Source organism: Sus scrofa, chromosome 2 (genome assembly GCF_000003025.6).
Source record: "Sus scrofa isolate TJ Tabasco breed Duroc chromosome 2, Sscrofa11.1, whole genome shotgun sequence".
Lineage (NCBI taxonomy): Eukaryota > Metazoa > Chordata > Mammalia > Artiodactyla > Suidae > Sus > Sus scrofa.
Window position 1 is genome coordinate 98,198,084 of NC_010444.4, and position 19,853 is coordinate 98,217,936.

The 19,853-nt window shown below is 38.3% G+C and overlaps 1 protein-coding gene across 5 annotated transcripts in view; it reads left to right on the forward strand.

The window, feature by feature from the left end:
- ADGRV1 (adhesion G protein-coupled receptor V1) overlaps positions 1 to 19,853 on the forward strand; it is a 574,200-nt gene that overhangs the window by 494,436 nt on the left and 59,911 nt on the right. For all 5 annotated transcript variants that reach the window (XM_021085372.1, XM_021085373.1, XM_021085375.1 and 2 more), the window contains one exon: positions 15,437 to 15,558. In XM_021085372.1, coding sequence (XP_020941031.1) covers positions 15,437 to 15,558 — 122 coding nt within the window. The remainder of the gene's footprint in view (positions 1 to 15,436; positions 15,559 to 19,853) is intronic.

Sequence of the window (19,853 nt, forward strand, 5' to 3'; positions counted from 1 at the left end):
GTATCATGAGAAATATATTCTCAAATATTAAGAGTTGAAAGTAAATCTCCTTTTCTTACAGAAGCAAAGTTTCCAGTTTTCCAAATTATGCCAAAGTTTGAGTATGTTTTGGTCAAACCTGGTCAAGGGTTTTTTGTTTATTTATAAATTACTTTTAACAATGAGTAAGATGCAATATGAGACATAAAGATCAGTTGATAGTTTTCTTATCACCAAGATTTTTTTTTTAAGTAACTAGAATGATTAGGATTATTTATTTACCTTAGAGTTTTAGGTTTGGTAAATAGGATGTGATCAGTTACCACCAGCATTAGACCTATCTGAATAATTGAAGAGCTAGCATCAATCATTTTGTTAGGCCTGGAATCTTCCATATTTCTTTAGAACTCTTCTCCAAACTCATCACTCTTGTGCAAATTAGATGTGCCTGACAACAGGAGCAATTTCACATCAACACTGTGTGTTGGTTATATCTGCTCAATATTCACCCCTTTATACTCTATACTTTGACCTTTTTGCTCCTAATATCCCTTAATTTCAGAGTTCAAATAAACTGACGGAACCCTAAAGGAAAGGGGGAGCAGAGGAAGAGCTGCTAGTAAGTAAGATACATTTTGTGCTGTCCTCTCCAAAGATGGCCACTGGCAGTCCCTCCCTTTCTGACTGAGGCTGGGACACAAATGTCAGCTTGTCTTCCTTCTGTGCACCTTTTGCTGCTCAGCTGCCCTGAGCCAAATTTTCAAAAGTTGGTGGCTCCTAATGAAATTCACTGGCCTTCAGTGGGGTGAGTGTGCAGTGAGAATGCGTCAGGATAAAGGTATGTTCCCTGGACTAAATTTCAATGTCTCAAACAGCATTTGAAACAAACCCTGTAATTTTAGGGTTTGGTTTTGATCTCTGGCAATGATAAGCTTGTCTCTCCTTCTAGGCTCATTAGAATTTACTGACTCGTTTCTGATTCATCAGCAAGTTCTTATGTGAGGAATGATTCATGGATCAGGGAAGGAAAATTAATTTGACTAAAAAGAGGAAGTAGGTGATTATAAATCTCTTTCTTCTAAAAATCCCACACTTAGGTCTCAGTATGATATATAAAAATGTAAAGGTGCCTTGATCCAGCTAGCCATGAATCAGGGGTATTTGGAATCTCCTGGTACAATAATGGCCACTTCTCTGCTTGGTAATATATTTGAAGATAAATGTTTCAGTTTCTTCTGAGGCTCTATTTTGTATTTATAGTGAACAGCAAAACTCATACAAATCAAGACTCCATTGCTATTATGAAAAATCATTAAAAACTTATAATGAGTATTACAAAGTATCATCCCTTACATTCTGAAGTTGAGTGATTTTTATTTTTCTCCTGACATCTTAGACATTTTAAAAAGAGTTCAAAGAAACTCACTGAGAGCCCAAAGTAAAAGAAGAAAAGGAAATAGCTCCCAATAAATGCAAAACACTCTGAGTTGTGTTCTCCATAAATAGCTGCCATCAGTTTTCTACCTCCCTATGCATGCTTGCTCCTCCTCACATAAAGCAGTGGAGTCTGTTTCCCCTCCCTTTAGCCCTGGGCTGACTTTGGATTTCCTTAGGCCAATAGAATCTGATGGGAGTGATACTGCCCCATAACGGGTCTAGCCTTTGAGAGGACTAGCCGTTTCAGCTTCCTTTCTCTTGGAAGCCAGCCACAGTGTAAGAGGTCCTACTAATCTGAGACCACCATGATATTAGTAATGCCAAGCTAGGCATGTGGAGTGGCCCAGGGAATAGGCACATTTGGCCAGCTTCCAGATGTGTCAGGCATCCCAGCTCTGATTCCAGACATGGGACTAAAGCAGCTTTCTTGTAGGTTCCAGCCCCAGTAGACACCACACAGAGCAGAAAGCTGCCTAGCCCAGATTATAAATTATTTTAAGCCACCAAGTTCTGTTGTGGTTTATTTTGTAGCAATCAATAGCTGAAACATTCTGGTTCTAGTATCCTTATTATTCTCACATCAGAATTCTAAGTACGTCATTGTCATTTTCAATTTTATTGCCATGTTTATTTTGTGGCATTGTTTTATTTTAAATTTTTATTACTTGTCATTTCAGATACATGTTTCTAAATTAAAAGTATGTCATTGTCATTTTCAATTTTGCATGGTTTATAAATAAAAACAGAAAAACACAGTATGATTTTTTTTTCTTAAACCAAAATTGAGGCTGCCACTAAAGTAAAGTAATCCTACCTAGTAACAGTACGTACTTGAATTGGTTCCAGAGTGACCAATATAACAGGTTTCAAATGGCCTTGGCAGTGAGCTCTTTGTTTGCAGTCTACTCCCAGTTCCAAGGATGAAAAGAAAATAAAAAACAATGCCTAGGAACCTAAGGAAAACCCCAGAGCTCCTGGACCGTGAACAGTCTCTTCCACTTGAGCTTTGTGAGCACAGCTCAGTCTTCCCACATTTTGCCAGCAGCAGTGGGGAAAATCCAAAATATTTGAGGAAACTTTATGGATGCCCATCCTCTGCTTAGATTTATATCCGTGGCCTCAGTCTTCAAAAATTCAGATCAGAAATCTTTGAGCCTGAAAGATGATGTGCAGTCATTCAGTGTGTCTTAGTTGTTTTCATTATTGTTTTTGAAAAAATTGGGGATTTGATACAGCTTATTAAAAACTCCTAGAACAATAACATCTGGAATTAGTCTCCTAAGGCTTAGAACATTGAGATAAAAAATGAAGGAAAGCTTCAATTTCTCCTTAAACTCCTGATTTGCACATGTAACCAGAGAAGGACTGGTAAGTTGTGACCGAGTTCAGGTTTTCTGAATGTCATCCATACCTCAGTGATTGACTTTTACCTGGTCTCAGTTGAAAGCTGCTTAGGACAAGGGTCCTTTCTATTGAGGCAATCTCACTACTAAACTGCTGCATTCAGTTTACACTTGTTTTTAGCTGGGCGGATGGCATAGAGCATGATGAAGTAGGATTGGAAGAGTCAAGGGCTGGACTGCATATACGTGACAGGCTGTGAATGGACTTGGGCTCTGCTGATTGGTCATCATCACCATCCTTGTCACCATTCGCCATATGCCAGACACAGTGCTAAGCACTTGGTATACGTTCCTTCAGTTTTCTCAAGAAACCTGTGAAGTAGGTATTACTGTTCTCATAGACAGGAAAATCAAGAAAATGAGAGGTTTAGAAAAGTGTCCAGATCTACAAAGCTGTTACATTGTGCAGTTGGGATTAGAATCACAGATGGCTTCTCAGCTCTCCAGAGCTTACATTATTGCCAGTACCAGTGCTTCACTATTGATCATTTTGTTATCAAAAATTTCAACTGAGAAGAATAACATGCAAACATTAAATTAAACCTAGAAAACTCTAATTCCATAAAAGTAATTGTTTAGACTCTGTTCTCCCAGAAGAATTTGAAGTGATCCAGGTTAGCATGTTAGCATATTATTCCTTCATCTTCTGATTTCCAAGAAAGACACGCCCCCCCCATTTATGGACTGAAACATGCCTAGTTTTCCTCACTATTCTCATAAATAGTGCGGTCATAATAATAGCATTTAACTTTCCAGAGCAGTCTGAGGGATTAAATATTAATTCATGTAAAGTATTTAGTACACTCTCTGAAACATAGTCAGCCCCTCAGTATGCATCAGGTTTGTTTTGTTTTGTTTATGGGTTTTGTGTGTGTGTGTGTGTGTGTTTTAGGGCCACTCCCATATCATACAGAAGTTCCCAGGCTAGGGGTGAATCAGAGCTGTAGCCACCGGCCTACACCACAGCTCTCAGCAATGCCAGATCCTTTAACCCACTGAGCAAGGCCAGGGATCAAACCCAGAACTTCATGGATACTAGTTACCACTGAGGCATAATGGGAGCTCCACATCATTATTTTTATTAGCATAACTTTTTCAATATGTAATTGGTGCAGAATATAGTCAGATATATAGATACCTTGTCCTATATACTTCCTAAACATCTCTCAGATACGCCTCACTCTTCCTTTCTTCATGTTTAGGCCTGATGTATTAATCAGCTCAAGTTGCTATAACAAAATGTCGTGGACTGGGTGATTTTAGTAATAGACATTTATTCCTCATTTATTCTGGAGGCCAAATCCCATAATCCAGGTGCTGGCCAATTTGGTTCCCAGTGAGAGCCCTCTTCCTGGCTTGCAGATGGCCATCTTCATGCTGTATTCTCACACAGGGGAGAGAGGGAGAGAGAGAGAGAGAGAGAGAGAATGGGGGGAAGGGAGAGAAAGTTCTCTGTGTCTCTTCTTATAAAGACACTAATCCCGTCATGAGGGTTTTTACTCTCATGATTTAATTACTCCTTAAGGGCCCATTTCTAAGTACCATCATAAAGAGGGTTTAGGGCTTCAACATACAAATTTTGGAAGGACTCAGTTCAGTCCATAGCACCTGGATTATAGCCTCCATAATCTCATATCTGTCTTAAGATTGATATTCTTTGTTTCTTGTATGTCCCCATTCCACATTGATCATCTAAAGGGTGAAACTGATTACATCACTAAATTTATCTGATACCAATCCTTAGACTATAAGATAAAAGGCAAATTCCATTACTTCCCCATGTTTGTGCAGCCATACCGAACTGTGCTGTTGGCCAAAAGTGACATGAGGTCCTTTAAGTTTGGACCTAATACAACCGAATTCACTCTCACCTGAGTTCATCATTTATGGTGGTTGGGAGGAGGAAGAATGGAATTAAAACTAATTTCTTGATACCTGTCATAAATAAGCTTTAGTCGGGGGTTAGTGGAAGATCTGGTCAACTGGTCAATTGAGCATTACCTGGGCATTGCTGCTCAGGTGCATGGCACACTTTGTGACCTTCATCTCTTGTTGTAGGCATCTCTTGTCATAGGCATACCATTCCCATGCCTCAGCCTGACCCAGAGAATCAGTGAAATGTTTCCAACTATTTATAATCTGTATACATAGGCCGAGTTTCACATATATTTCCTTGGCAGTTTTCCTGCAAGTTAGTTAAAATTTAAAATTTTAATTTTCCTGGCATACTCCATTCTTCCAAGGGACTTTCCCCCCCTCAAATCCTTCCGTGGTTATTGTGGAAAAATTACCAATAAGGCATTACTTTCTACTCTTTTGAAAGCTATGTAAAATATGGAGTACCTGTTATGGTCAGTGGTAATGACCCCTCGGTGGGTTAAGGATCCGTCATTGCCCTGAACTGTGGTGTAGGTTGCAGATGCAGCTCAGATTTGATGTTGCTTAGGCTGTGGTGTAGCCTGGCAGCTGCAGATCCAATTCAACCCCTAGCCCAGAAATGTCCATATGTCACAGGTGTGGCCCTAAAAAGATGAAAGAAAGAAAAACCTCTACTGTTCTATCTTATAAATGAAGAAATCCCACTCAGGCAGCCTCAGTGCATGCTTTTTAAAAAAAGTTTATTTGGCTGAGTGCCCACATTCAAAACAGATCTTTTTTTTTTTTTAATTGAATTAACTGAAGGAAATTATTTTAGTATAAATCACCTTTGGGAAGGCAAATGATGTGATTTATAATTAGGATATATCAACTTAAAAAAAGAAGGAGAAATTGGGTCATAGGAAAGACTAAAAGTATCAAAGAACAATTTGAAGCTCTATTGTGCCGTTTTATAGGCAGTGTAAATCAATGTGGTTGTAAATAGGCAAGTAATTGAGTGAACAGTATTTGATACTTAACACTTGTTTAATTATATGGTTTCCAAGAAGTATGGTGATTGGCCCTCTCCATCATTTCCCCACTCATGCCAGAGTATTTGCCAGAGTACCATGAAAAAAGTATTTTTAAAAATGTGATTTGCAAACTTTGTACTGGAATAAATTTCACCTGGCTTAAAAAATGGGGGGAATAGGAACAAATAAGAAAAAAAATGTAGCAGGATCTGTCTAGCCTATTAAAGATGGAAATGAATAGTAAAAACAGCTCCAGGTGGGGGGCTTAGGAAGCAAAGTGACCAAAAAGCATGGCTGTTCATTCAGTAATCTTACCTACTAATGCCCAATCCATGGTACCCAGAGTTAAGTAAAATTCTAAGGCTCTCCCTGTTTAAAAAGAAAGAAAGAAAAGAAGGGAGGGAAGGAAGGTGGAAGTCTGAAGGAAGAAAGAGGGGGAGGGAGAGAGAGGAAGAAGGGAATAAAAAGAGAGAAAGGAAGGGAGGGAGGGAAGAAAAACAGTTTCGAGCTTGAGGCAGAAATAAGGGCTAGTATCCAACCATTTGCTGCTAAAATCCAACACCTGTGAAACAATCTAACCATTAAAAATTTTAATGCCACATGAAAGAGGAGAAAAAGTTAGAATTAAAATCTCACAAATTTTAAGATTTTCATGTAACATTGACAAAGACAGGAAGAAAATTTTAAAGTTTATCATTGGGTACAGATTACTTTGATAAAGTTGCTTTTATCACTAATATAGCAATATTGTCAATGTAAATATTTTTGTTGGACAGCCTCCTTCTCCCTAGATCTTACCCATGACATTTAATATGGGGATTGCCTTTCTTTCTTAATGCAGTGGTTTCTCTTTCTTTTCTCTGTAAGGGCTTGGTCCAAGGTTGTTAGTAAGAATAAGTAATAAAACATTAATTCATTCCCATATGCCTGGAAATTCCTGACACACCTGTGGGTACTGTGTTATTATTTAATGGATAATGATAAGCTTTTATATAACACAGGTGTTATACCACTTTATGGTCTGTTATTGTACATTCCTGAAAATAGCTATGTAGGTTTGATATTAGTTTTCTGTATTTACAGATATAGTTATTTAACAACAGAAATTAAGTAACATCCCCAAAGGCTTTTGGGAAATACATAACATTATTTTTTAGGAACAGACCATACCCTGACTTTCTAATATAAGAATATCTCTTTGTTGGGAGAAGAGATACAAATAACCACATTGATAGAGAGGTACAAAAGGATTTCATTAAAGTAGACTTTTTAGAATAGTGACATGGCAAGGGAAATACAAATAAAATAAAATAAAAATTTAAATTGGTGTTACAGTTTGGAAATATGATGGCCAGAGGACCAAATTAAAGAAAGGAAATAAGCATTGCAATCATCTGGCATTTATCCAGAATGAGACTCTACCAGGAAACAGCTCTGGGCACTGACATATTTAACACACTGTAAAAAGGTTTTTTGAACACAGAGTTATTTTTAGTGTTAATTTTTCTGAGGCATTGTGTCAGAATTGACTCAAGACGTCAGTGTTGAAATGAAGCCTATTAAATCTTAATGACTGCTATACGATGTACTATCAAATTATCTTTAAACATAACTGGCTCTTCATGGCCAAATTCATAGTAGCCTAATTTCCAGAACTTATGAGGCCATCTAGAAAGGTTTAAAATACAGATGTAGCAAGTTGAAAGATGCATTGTACATTTTCGTTGTATTATGAAAGCTAAGTGTGTTGGGAATTGCTGTTAGGTGTCTGAGCATGCCTGAGGATGACTGTTCTGAACTCCTTAACGGCTGAGTAACCGGTAATGTAGTTAGAAAACTAGGTTAAGCCAGTCTTCGATTGTTAGTTGGCTGAGTTCATGTTTGTTTTAGAACTCTGGTCTTCTAAAAATGTTTGACATAATGTCATTTTATGAAACTTTTGTGAAGTGTGTTGAAAATGACCATGTTGGCTGTGAAACTAAATGATAATTCTCCTTCCCATAGTTCCAAGGCATTTTCTTCACAAGAAAACAAATCATTTAACCTTCTCCTTAAGAATCACAGACCTTTTTGACCACCCCCCCACCCCGTAGGATATTTGAAGCGCATGGTTCAAATGGAATTACTCTAATAACAGTGCGTGCAAGGTCCATGTGGGTATGTCTCATCTAATTTGATTATTCTCCTTAGATTCAAAATTATAGCCTGCAAATTGAAAATTATATATAGCTTTTGCAAGGCGAGACCATAATTCTAGGCTTGTACCATTTTTTTTTCAATCCCAATAAATCATTCTCAAAGTAGGCCTGACACTCAACTGTCCTCCAGCCTCTAAGAGAGCCCTAAGTCAGCCATTGACAAAAGACTGCTATTTAGGTTCCCAGCAGACTTGAGACTCCTCCAAGAATTTGCTCACATTCCTCCTCTTTACCCCTGGAAAATATACTCTAATCCAGTGCTGACTTTTTGCTGCCTGCAGATCCAATATCTCACCTGTACAGATCCCTCCAAATTAGGCTGACCTCCTTCCATGTACCAGGAAGAGTCAGGGTAGATCTATGTTGGAATATGGTAGCTATAGGCCTCCACTATGGTTTTGCTTCCTGTACCTACCTTATGTCTAAGATCTCCTACAAGCCATTAAATTACCCTTCAGAGCAGAGGTTTATACATTGTGAGTCACAATACACTGTTTAGTCTTATTGCCAGCATTTTTATGTGAAGTGGGATGGATGGAATAGAATTAGGATAGGATAAGAGAGTAGAATAGAAGGATAGGAGAGGAAAGGATGGAATAGGATAGGATAGGATGGATAAATCGAGGGAAGGCAGAAGGGAATAGTAGACCCTGAGAGGTCCATTTTAATTAGGTTGATAAGGAGGTTCTCAGTGACAGTTTGGATGTGCTGGAACTTAGAATCCACACACTGAAAACAACCCTACTCTATGTGTTATCTTCATATACACAGAAGTCTAACACCAAAAAACTTTGTGGAAAAAAGTACAAAAAAGTTATCTTTATTACATGGTTTTTTGGTACTGTAAATATGCAAGAAAGGGCTATCTATAGCCACTAGCCACTATTTCGCTAATGACTCAAGTCGTAATGGTCTGAGGATGATGGTGATAGATGACAGCAGGTAAGGCTTTTGGAGCAAGTTCTTTGTGCCAGGCTCTGTGCTGACTGCTTTCTGTGCCTGGTTCCCCCACCCTCCTTGCATTTGGTGCAGTGTATAAGGGAATATAAGGTATGGGTAAATCCATGTGGATGGTGGTACTTATAGTCAGAAGAAAGAAAAGTTTGAGAGGAAGGATAGCATATCTAGCTTTGGATGAACCAAGTTTGAGGTCCTTTGAGGATGGCCAGGCCTGGATGCCTGGCCCTCAGGAGAGATAGAGATGCTATTTAGATATTGTTGGCCCTCACATGCTCATTGAAAAAAGGTGACCATACAGATTACGAATTTGATAAAAATGGCTAAATAAAGTGAGGAGCCCAGCACATAATAAAGTTGAGATATACAAAGCCTAGTCTGCTGCAACAAATGTTTGCAGCTGTGTCTGGAGACAAGTGCCAAAGGACTTAGCGTGGGTTCCCTGTCATCCAAATGGTTCTCAAGAACTCTTTGGGGAATGTGTTGAAGTACTGAAGCAAGAAGGAAATTCTAAAACTAGAACCAAGTATACGACTAGTGACCAAAGGTTAGGGATGCGGGCTACCCAGTTAAAGTATGGAGTGTTTCTCTGAACAGCTTAGAAAACCCAATCCGTAAGTTTGTTGTTATCTGTTCCACTCACAGTATCCTCCTGCTAACTTGGCAGTTCTGTGAAATAAGTGCCCTGTTGTCTTCCAGTACAACGTTAGGTTTTTTTTGCAGAGAAGCCAGTAACTATGCAATGTGTATTAATAACCCTTGTTAAGAAAACTTAAGAACAAAGTTAATATTTTCTCACCAGAAAATGGATCAGATTGATGAAATGTCTTTGCCTTCAAGTGTGTGTTAACTTCAGGATAAAGGCCCTCATTTTAGAAATAAGACTTTTTGATGCTTTTTTTTTAATTACTTCTTTTTCCAATTTAAAAATAATGCATGCTTATTGTTGGAAATAGAGCTATAAATATCTTAAATCCACATTATTTCACAGTTGTGTTCCTTGTTTTTATGTTGATGAGTTTGTTTTAGTAGCACATCCAAATTGTTAGGTCAGTGAGGTAAAATTAAAACAAGTACTTTAGAAGATTGTAAACACAGAATAAATTTCAGTCTCATGTAAATGAGGTGTGATTTCCATAATAAAGCCATTATTGTTGTCACTGGTGCATGGCAATAAAGCCGAGGCTGCAATTACAAAGAAAAGAGATAATACAACACCATATTTTCTTCAAAAATGGCAATTAAATTCATTGAAAATCATATTTTCCACTATAAAATAAAGAGATTATGTGTATTCTCAATGGAATCTACTAACTCCCATAAGTAGACTTTCTTAATGATAGTAGTACTAATGACAGATCCACTTGCTGGGTTTTTTTTTTTTTTTTTTTTTTTTCCAAAAGTAACTTTCATCACTAAAACCTTTTCAATTGACTTTATTTTTCACATTAGTGATTCCTTGCTAATGTGAGTATTTAAATTAAGCACTTTGAGTATTTCATTTCCCACCCCCTGCCTTTTTTAGCCTGGCTTTTTAAAAAAATTTCTAGTAAAGTATACATAATATACACTTTACCATTTTAACCATCTTTAAGTGTACAATTCACTGGTAATAAACACATTTACAGTGTGGTGCAACCATTGTCACCATCTACTTTCAGAACTTTTTCATCATCCCAAACATAAACTCTGTACCATTAAATAAGTCCCTCTTTACTGCCCCCACCCCCAGCCCCTTGTGATCTCTGTTCTACATCCTGCCTCTGAACTTGCCTATTCTAGGCACCTCACATAAGTGGAATCATACAATGTTTGGCCTTTTGAGTCTGGTGTATCTTACTTAACATGATGTTTTCAAGGGTCATCTATGTTGTAGCATATGTTAGAATTGCATTCCTTTTTAAAGCTGAGCAATATTCCATTGTATGTATACGTACATACATCATATTTTGTTTATCCATTCATCTGTTGAGAGATATTTATGTTATTTCCACCTTTGGGCTACTGGGAATGATGCTGCCATGAACATTGATGTACAAGTATCTGAGGCCCTCCCTACTTTCAGTTATTTTCAGTAGACACCAAGAAGTGAAATTTCTGGATTATATGGTAATTCTATATTTAACTTTTTGAGGTACCACTAAACCATTTGCCACAGAAGCTGCCCCATTTTACATTCCTACCAGCAAGGCACAAGGGTTCCAGTTTTTTCACATCTCACCCATTGCCAAAATTTGTGATTTTCCAATTTTTTGGTAATAGCCATTCTAGTGGATACAAATAATATCTCATTATGGTTTTAATTTGCCTTAGTGACCAGTGATGTTGGTCATCTTTTCATGTGCTCAGAGGCCATTGGTATATCTTCTTTAGTGAAATGTCTGCTCAGGTCCTTTGCCCATTTTTCAATTGGGTTGTTTGTCTTTTGTTAAGTTGTAAGTTTCCTTATATAATTTTGGGTAGTACAGTCTTCATGTAGATACCCTCATTCCTTGGGCCCGTAAATACTGTGATTTTGGGCCACACCTGCAGCATATGGAAGTTCCCAGGCTAGGGGTCGAATGGGAGCTGCAGCTGCTGGCCTATACCACAGCTCACGGCAATGCAGATCCTTAACCCGCTGAGCAAGGCCAGGGATTCAACCTGAGTCCTTATGGATTCAAATCAGTTTCCTTACTGCTGAGCCACAATAGGAACTCCAGTAAACATAAATTTCTAACATTGCCTATTATAAACACCTGCTTTATTAAGCAGTAGCTTATATAGCCAACGGGAAAGTTACTGGTATTTCACCAAATGTGAAAAATCAGCTTAGGAAATATGTAACTCAAATGATTTTCACTAAAAGAATGTTAATTTTCAGTTTGCCAAGTGGAATTCATTATAGCTTTTAAGGAACGGCATTCCCCCTCACTTTTATGGTCATCACTCACTCCCACATCCCTTTTCCTTTTGGTCACTGTTACTCCAGGCCTCAGAGAGTTGAATGGTGCCTCCTTAGGTAGGTTAACTATAAAGCTGATGAAGCATACATTTTAGGGCCTCTTACTTGCATGGTCCTCTTCCAAGATCTTATACCTAATTATGCCTTTGAACTTTTATTTTTTACAGAAGTCTTTCCAAGTTTTATAAACTTCAGGTCCACAAAATCCGGATGTGCCCCTGAATACGTTCCTTCCATCTGAAATCATGTCTTAATCATTGTTGCACTGCTGACAAACCGGCCTGGGATCTATTGATCAGTATACTAAGTTATTTATGGCTGGCTTTCTTGCTTTGCAGTTTCTGATCTAGGGTGCCAAGCCACCACACTTTTCTGCACAGTTCCAGAAAAACATGAGCTCTGGGTGTTTCTAGTCAGCCCTGGTATGCTCCCCTGGCTTCTGTTCCGAGCTTTGTCAGCACACAGCACTTGTCTGGCTCTGGCCACTCAGAGGAACATGCAGGCCAAAGTTTGAAAATTTGGTTCCTAGCTGTTCATGCAAAATATGCTTGTCCTTTTGTACTGTGCACAGAGCCATAAATAGAATTTTGTACTTGCATAGTGAGGGCAAAGAATGCCATTACCAGCCTAATGCCTCATCTTTGAAAACTTTCATGAGCATAGCTTAGGCAATTTCCTAACTATTAGGGTATCTTGTGAGGAGTAAAAATGAACCTTCTGTCCCTTTATCAGATTGTATGATTTCATTAAACAGAAATGAATTTTTAAAAAATTAAATAAATCTTTATATATTCGCTCCTGTCCTGCTGTAAGGCTTTAATAACAAGGAGCTCATTCATGTATATAAACTGTTTTCAATTCTTCTCCTTTTCTCTGTGCAGTTGTAATAACTCAGACAATTGACATTTTTCTATGAAGGGGATATCTGACAAGATATCAGCATGGTCTCTTTCGAAAGGCATTTTTTCTTCCTTAAAAAAAAAAGAAAAAAGAAAAAAGAAAACTCAATTCCCCCTTCCCTTCTTTCTTTTCTTTCTCTTCTTGGTCTTTCTCTTCTCTTCCAAGAACAAGTCCATCCTATAGTCATTAGTTTGTACAGAGCAAGGTGTGCACCCACTGGAAGTATGGAGTATCCCAACCCTGTCATTATGAGGGAAGCTCCAGATGAAGGGTGGGGTGTGCCCATGAAGCTCAAGAGAACTGGTGTGGCTTTGGCAGGGCATCTGTGCAAGGGAAGGATGACAACAGTGGGTGACTGGTTACAACCCAGTAGAGTTGATCAAATAGGTAAATATTTTAGGAATAATGGAAATGCATTTCTTAATAAAAGAGAAGGGAGTTACAGGTACAGAAAGAGAGAAAGTTACACTTAACCCAGTGGCATTGCATTGGAGTTGCGAGTATTGGTGTGAACAAATGATTTTCATTCTACGGAGATCGAGAATTACATGTGTAAATGTTTGTGTGCACATGTGTACAGCTATGTCTTCTCTAGCTCTGTCCATTCAGAAAACTTAGGAGCAGCAGCACCCCAAGAACAGTGACCATACCCAGCAGCCCCAGATCTTGGCTTTTAACACCATTCTATCCTAAAGGATACCAAAACCAGGGCAGGGAAAGTACAAGATGAGATTGAAACATCTCGTTGGGCCAGAAAGCAAGAAAGTGCTCATAGAATGATGAGGATGTAACAGAAGTGACAGAAACCTTCTTGAAGGGGCTTCTACTAATCAGACTTAGGATATCATGTACATCAAAATAGATGTAGTGGAGTTCCTGCTATGGCACAATGGGAACTATGGTGTCTCTGCAGCAGCAGGGATGTGGGTTCGATTCCTGGCCCAGTGCAGTGGGTTAAGTATCCAGCATTGCCACAGCTGTGGCGTAGGTTGCAAATCCAGCTCAGATTTGATCCCTGGCCCTTTGGAACTCCATAAGCCACAGGACAGCCAAAAAACAAAAAAACAAAATAAATAGTGGTAATAGATAACCCATTATACAGTAAGAGTCTCTGAGTCTTATTATAGAAATAAATGAATAAGTCAAATATTTGATAAGTGAAAGGATGTTTACCTAGTTTCAAAGTAATGCCATACAAGGTACATATTCATTACAATGGTAAAAGACTGACTTTGCAGTGGAGAATTCATACAGCCACTACCTTAATCAAAATGACCAAAAATGAATATCCCTGGTAATGGGGCAAATTGAATTCTTGTGCCAACCACTAGAAAGATGTAAAAAGAATGAACTCGGCATCATTTCTGTGATTTCTGGCAAAATTTGTCATGTAAAGCATGAGAAAAGATCAAACTCAAATTTAAGGATATTCTACAAGACAAACTGGCTGGTAACCTTCAAAAATGCCAGAGTCATGAAAGCCAAGGACACTCAAAGGAAGTGTTTTGGATTAAAGCAGACTGTAGAGAATGCCAACTGGATTCTTCTACAGAGGAAATCATTGGAATGATTGACAGATCATGAATAGGATCTGAGGATGGTCATAACATGTGTTTATTTTCTGATTTGATGGTTGTATTGTGTTTATGTGGGAGAATATCTTAGTAGAAAATGCATATTACAATGTTTAAAGGGTATGGGGGATCAGGTTGGCAACTTTCAAATGGTTCAGGAAAAAAAAATAACTTTGTTGTCATACATGCAACTCTTCTGCAAGTTTGAGATTGTTTCAAAATAAAATGTTAAATTTGATAAAGTTGTAAATAACTTCAAATTTCCACAGGGCATGTATATTTTAGGCATTAATCGATAATGGAGAGTGTGTAGGGACCTTGAAGTTTGTCATAAGAGTTAGTGATTCCATCCTGATGTCTTTCTGTAGCTTGAAAATGTGTTTATTTGTAGCTACTAAGATCTAATTCACTCTCCAGATATTATGTAGCTTGCCATTTAAATAACCCCTCTTTAAAATTTTTGCTGTGAATCCCAAATATCAAAAGGAAGTAGAAAGGGTAACGAAGTCTTTTGGCCCTGAAGAAATCTGTTCTGGAAACTGTTACAACAAATTGCATGATAAAATAAGGCATAGAAGAGGCTTGGTGTTGACAGTAGTAATCCGTTACTTCATCTTTGCTCTTAACCGTAGCTGTAAAATTTGGTGTCTACTCAGGAAAAAAAAAAAGAGATAAATACATATTTTTCCATTATATACAAACCCGTTTTGTCATTAATGTTTTAAAATGTTGAACTGGACTACAGTAATGTTGGGAACACACTGTGCCTACTGTTTTCTAGTAGAGATCTTCTATTAAGGAGATTTATATCCTCAGTTTTCCCCAGGATTGAAATGTGATTGCCATCTCTGCAGTTGTTCATGGCACTTCCTGAACTGTCCAGCAGGTGGTAGTCTAGGAGAGGAACAGTTCTCATCCTTCTCCATCCCCCTACCTACCAGCAAAACAGAAGGAATGTGGACTCAGCAATGCGCCTTCTGTTCTCTGGCGTAAGAATGGGATTTCCAAGGTTGTTCTTTCAAAATGGGTACTTAGGTGCAGAAAGTATCTCCAGAAAGGAGCTAAAAATAATTTTTTGTATCTGTATGATTATGCAGTATTCTGAAGTTCAAAAAATCTTTTTTTCTTCCTTCTTTTTTTAAATGGTGTCTAGAAATTCCACTGGTTTTGTATCTCTTTGCCCTCATTTCGATGACATGGCTTTGGGGAGGCCTGCACATGGCTTACAGACACTTCTGGATGCTGGTCCTCTTTGTCATTTTCAACAGTCTGCAGGTAAGCCTTACTGTTTGGTTACAGCACATGTGTATCCTAATGAACACAAGGCATGGAGTTTCAACGTAAAGGAATCAAGCGTCTACATGTAGGTGAATTCTCACTTTCAAAAACAGTGTACAGCGTTGTGGAATAAAAGGATAAAGATTATGTTAAAAGTTGTTAATGCTTGAAATATGGCTGTGCTTCTACCTTACTGGTTATACAGATAGGGAAGACATAAAATATTTATTCTCCTTCATTTTGACAACACCTAAGTAACTACAAAAACATGTTTCTTTTTCAACAGAATTGATGTTTATAAACTTTGCAGATGGCAACCATCCAGGGCATATGCACATATTTGGACTGGGACTGTGTCTAGAAATTAGATCAGCTCCAGAGGAGAAAAATAACAATGATGGTCAAGCAATTCCTTAAGTCTGGTGCTTAGTGTTTTGGTTCACTGAAAAATGATTGACACCCTTCAAGTCTGGCAATGCCTAGTTTAAAATAGCTTTGTGAGCATGTTTGGGTAGCATAACTAGGAATTATATAACTGTAGCAAAAATTAAAGCTGACTTTTTTAGTCCTTTTGTTAAATGGAAAAAACTTGCACCCTGAAATTAGCACATGGAACAAATGAACTCACTTTTCTTATTTTCCAGAGTGAAAAGAGCTGTCCTAGACTAAAACAATTTCCTGACTTTGCCAAAGGTATCCCTAAACAGCCCTGGTTTGGACCACCATCTTGCAAGAAACCTCTGTATAAAAACATATGAGGGCTATAGCTCATAACTGAAATACGACTCAAAACACATTTAACTTTGCTTCTTAGGAGACAGAGTCATTAATGAGATTGTATCTAACAGCATAGTGCCTAATCAAGGCATAATATCAATTTTGGGAGGCAAAGAAAGAAGCTTAAAAGTTTGAAATCAAGTTGTTATAAGTTGATATAGAGACATCTCTCAATAATGAGTTATGTTTGGGTCCCTGCTCCTAGGGCAGTGTGCCAGTGCTGCCATGACTACAGGATGAAGATGACAGCCCTGCCCCTCTAGGAGCTGATGCTTCAAAGAGCAAGCAAACAAGTAGCTTGGGTACACTGTGGCAGTGTAAGGGTACACTGTGGCAGGCGCTGGTAAGGAAAGTATTAAGTGAGCAGAGTGAAGAACCTGTTTACTCCTGCCTGTCCTGGTATTTGAGCTGAGCCCCAAAAGTGAACCATTCAGCTCTGAGGCCTGTCTTGGTCAACTTTGAATCTCTAGGCCTAGTGGAACTAACACCAAAGTCTCCACTGACATCCTACAGATGGATTTTATTTGGTGGACACGCAGTGGTACACAGAACAGGGTTTTAAAATATCTGCCGATTTAGGGCTGCACCTGTGGCATATGGAAGTTCCCAGGCTAGGGGTCCAATTGGAGCTGCAGCTGCTGGCCTATGCCACAGCCACAGCAACACTGAATCTGAACTATGTCTGTGACCTATGCCACAGCTCATGGAAACACCAGATCTGTAACCCACTGAGCAGGGCCAGGATTCAAACCCATGTCCTCAGGGAAGCAAGTTGGATTTGTTACCCCTGAGCCACAACAGGAATGCCTCTTTTTTCACATCTTAATAATTGTGACCTAAAAACTGATACTAGGAAGTATACTATTTTGTTCATGCATTTTAGAAAAATTGTGAAAGAAGTGGTTAGTTTGATAAGGCAGTCATCATTAGGGCATGATATTGGTATAAAAAAACTAGAAAAGAAAATAAAATCAGTAACCCGATGTAGACTCAAATGTAGTTATAAACTTAAGTGTATATAATTTTATCTGGTACCAAACATTAATGAATCAAGGCTTTTGTTTTGTTTTTTTGTTTTGTTTTTGTTTTGGCTGAAGTGTATTTTGTCTTAAGAATATAAAAGTTGGTTTGGGGTAGCTGTAGGATTAAACAAATTTGAGTAGAGTTGCAAAAAAAAAAAATAAAATATAAAAAAAAATAAAATATCTGCCGAAAACTTAAAAAAAAACTTTTATTGGTATGTAGTTGACTTACAATGTATTAATTTCAGTTGGTACAGCAAAGTGAATCAGTTGTATGTATACATATATCCATTCTTTTTTCCCATATAGGTTATTACAGACTATTGAGTAGATTTCCCTGTGCTATACAGCAGATCCTTGTCAATTATCTAATTTATTCCTTCCCCTGCCACAGTCTCCCCTGTGGTAACCTTAAGTTTGATTTCGAGAACTGAGAGTTTGTTTCTATTTTATAAATAAGTTCTTTTGTATCATTTTTATTAGATTCCACATGTATTTTTATTATTTTTATTTTTATTTTTATTTTTGTCTTTTTGTCTTTTGAGGGCCGTACCTGCGGCATGTGGAGATTCCCAGGCTAGGGGTCTAATCGGGGCTATTGCTGCTGTCCTATGCCAGAGCCACAGGAATGCCAGATCCGAGTCGCATCTGTGACCTATACCACAGCTCACAGCAATGCCAGATCCTTAACCCACTGAGTGAGGCCAGAGATCAAACCCACATCCTCATGGTTCCTAGTCAGATTCGTTTCCGTTGAGCCATGACAGGGAACTCCTAGATTCTACATGTAAGTGATATGATACTTATCTTCATTTGACTTAATTCACTTAATATGATAATCTCTACATCCATCCATGTAGCTGCAAAAGGCATTGTTTCGTTCTTTTTAATGGCTGAATAATATTCCATTATATACACTGTTTGTGTGTACCACATCTTTATCCATTCCTCTGTTGATGGACATTTAGGTTGCTTCCATGTCTTGGGTATATAAATAGTGCCACAGTGAACACTGGGATGCATGTATCTTTTCAAATTATTGTTTTCTCCAGATATATACCCAGAAGTGGGCTTGCAGGATCATATGGTAGTTTTTTTAAGGAATCTCCATACAGTTCTCCATGGTGTTTGTACCAATTTACATTCCTACCAAAAGTCTGGGAGGGGGGTGTTCCCTTTTCTCCACACCCTTTCCAGCATTTACTGTTTGAATACTTTTTGATAATGGCCATTCTGACTGGTGTGAGGTGATACCTCAAGGTAGTTTTGACTTGCATTTCTCTAATAATTAGTGATATTGAGCATCTACTTTTTGGCTATGGTCTGTTGTCTTTGTTGAAATGCCTATTTAGATCTTCTGCCCATTTTTTTTTTCTGTTTGTGCTTTTAGGGCCGTACCCACGGCATATGGAGGTTCCCAGGCTAGGGGTCTAATTGGAGCTGTAGCCGCCAGCCTGCACCAGAGCCACAGCAACTTGGGATCTGAGCTGTATCTGTGACCTACACCACAACTCATGGCAATGCTGGATCCTTAACCCACCGAGCGAGGCCAGCATTGAACCCTCAACCTCATGGTTCCTTGTCGGATTCATTAACCACTGAGCCATGACAGAAACTCCTTCTGCCCATTTTTTAATTGGCTTGTTTTTTTGTTTTTTTTTTTAATATAAAGCTGCATGAGATGTTTGTATTTTAGAGACTGATCCCTTGTTGGTTGCTTTGTTTGCAAAGATTTTCTCCCATTCTGTGGATAGTTTTTTCTTTTCTTTTTTTAACGGTTTCCTTTGCTGTGCAAAAGCTTTTAAGGTTAACTAGAATTGCAAACTTTTAAAATTGAGATATTTCACGTAAAAACCTGAATGTGTAGTTTTTCTTTAATAGCAGTACTTGCATGGCAGCAGTTTTCAAGTCCTGAGTAGATACTACCCTCTTTATTTTATTTTATTTTATTTTATTTTATTTTCCTTTTTGGGGGACACTCCTGTGGCATATGGAAGTTCCCAGGCTAGGGGTCTTATCAGAGCAGCAGTTGCTGGCCTACACCACAGCCACAGCAACAGATCTGAGCCACATCTGTGACCTATACCACAGCTTACAGGAATGCTGGATCCTTTAACCCACTGAGTAAGGCCAGGGATTGAACCCACATCCTCATGGATACTAGTTGGGTTCTTAACCCACTGAACCACATTGGGAATTCCTGATGCAGCCCTCTTTAGATGGCACATGTGACCTCATTATACTCAGTATTTTTAATTCAGTTATTTCACTTGCCTCAGAGTTTGTCAACATTAGTGTTTATTAAATAAGTGATGAGTAAATGGTTGGCGATGGGTATGTCTGGCAGAGAACACAGTGTTAGCCTAGGCTGCAAAAAGGAAGTATGATTAATCTTGCCTACGTTAAGGAAGAAACATTTTGAAGTTAGAAAGGTGGTAGTGGAGAGAAAGTGGAATGCTAAGTTGGCTTAATCTCCATATTACCATGCTCACA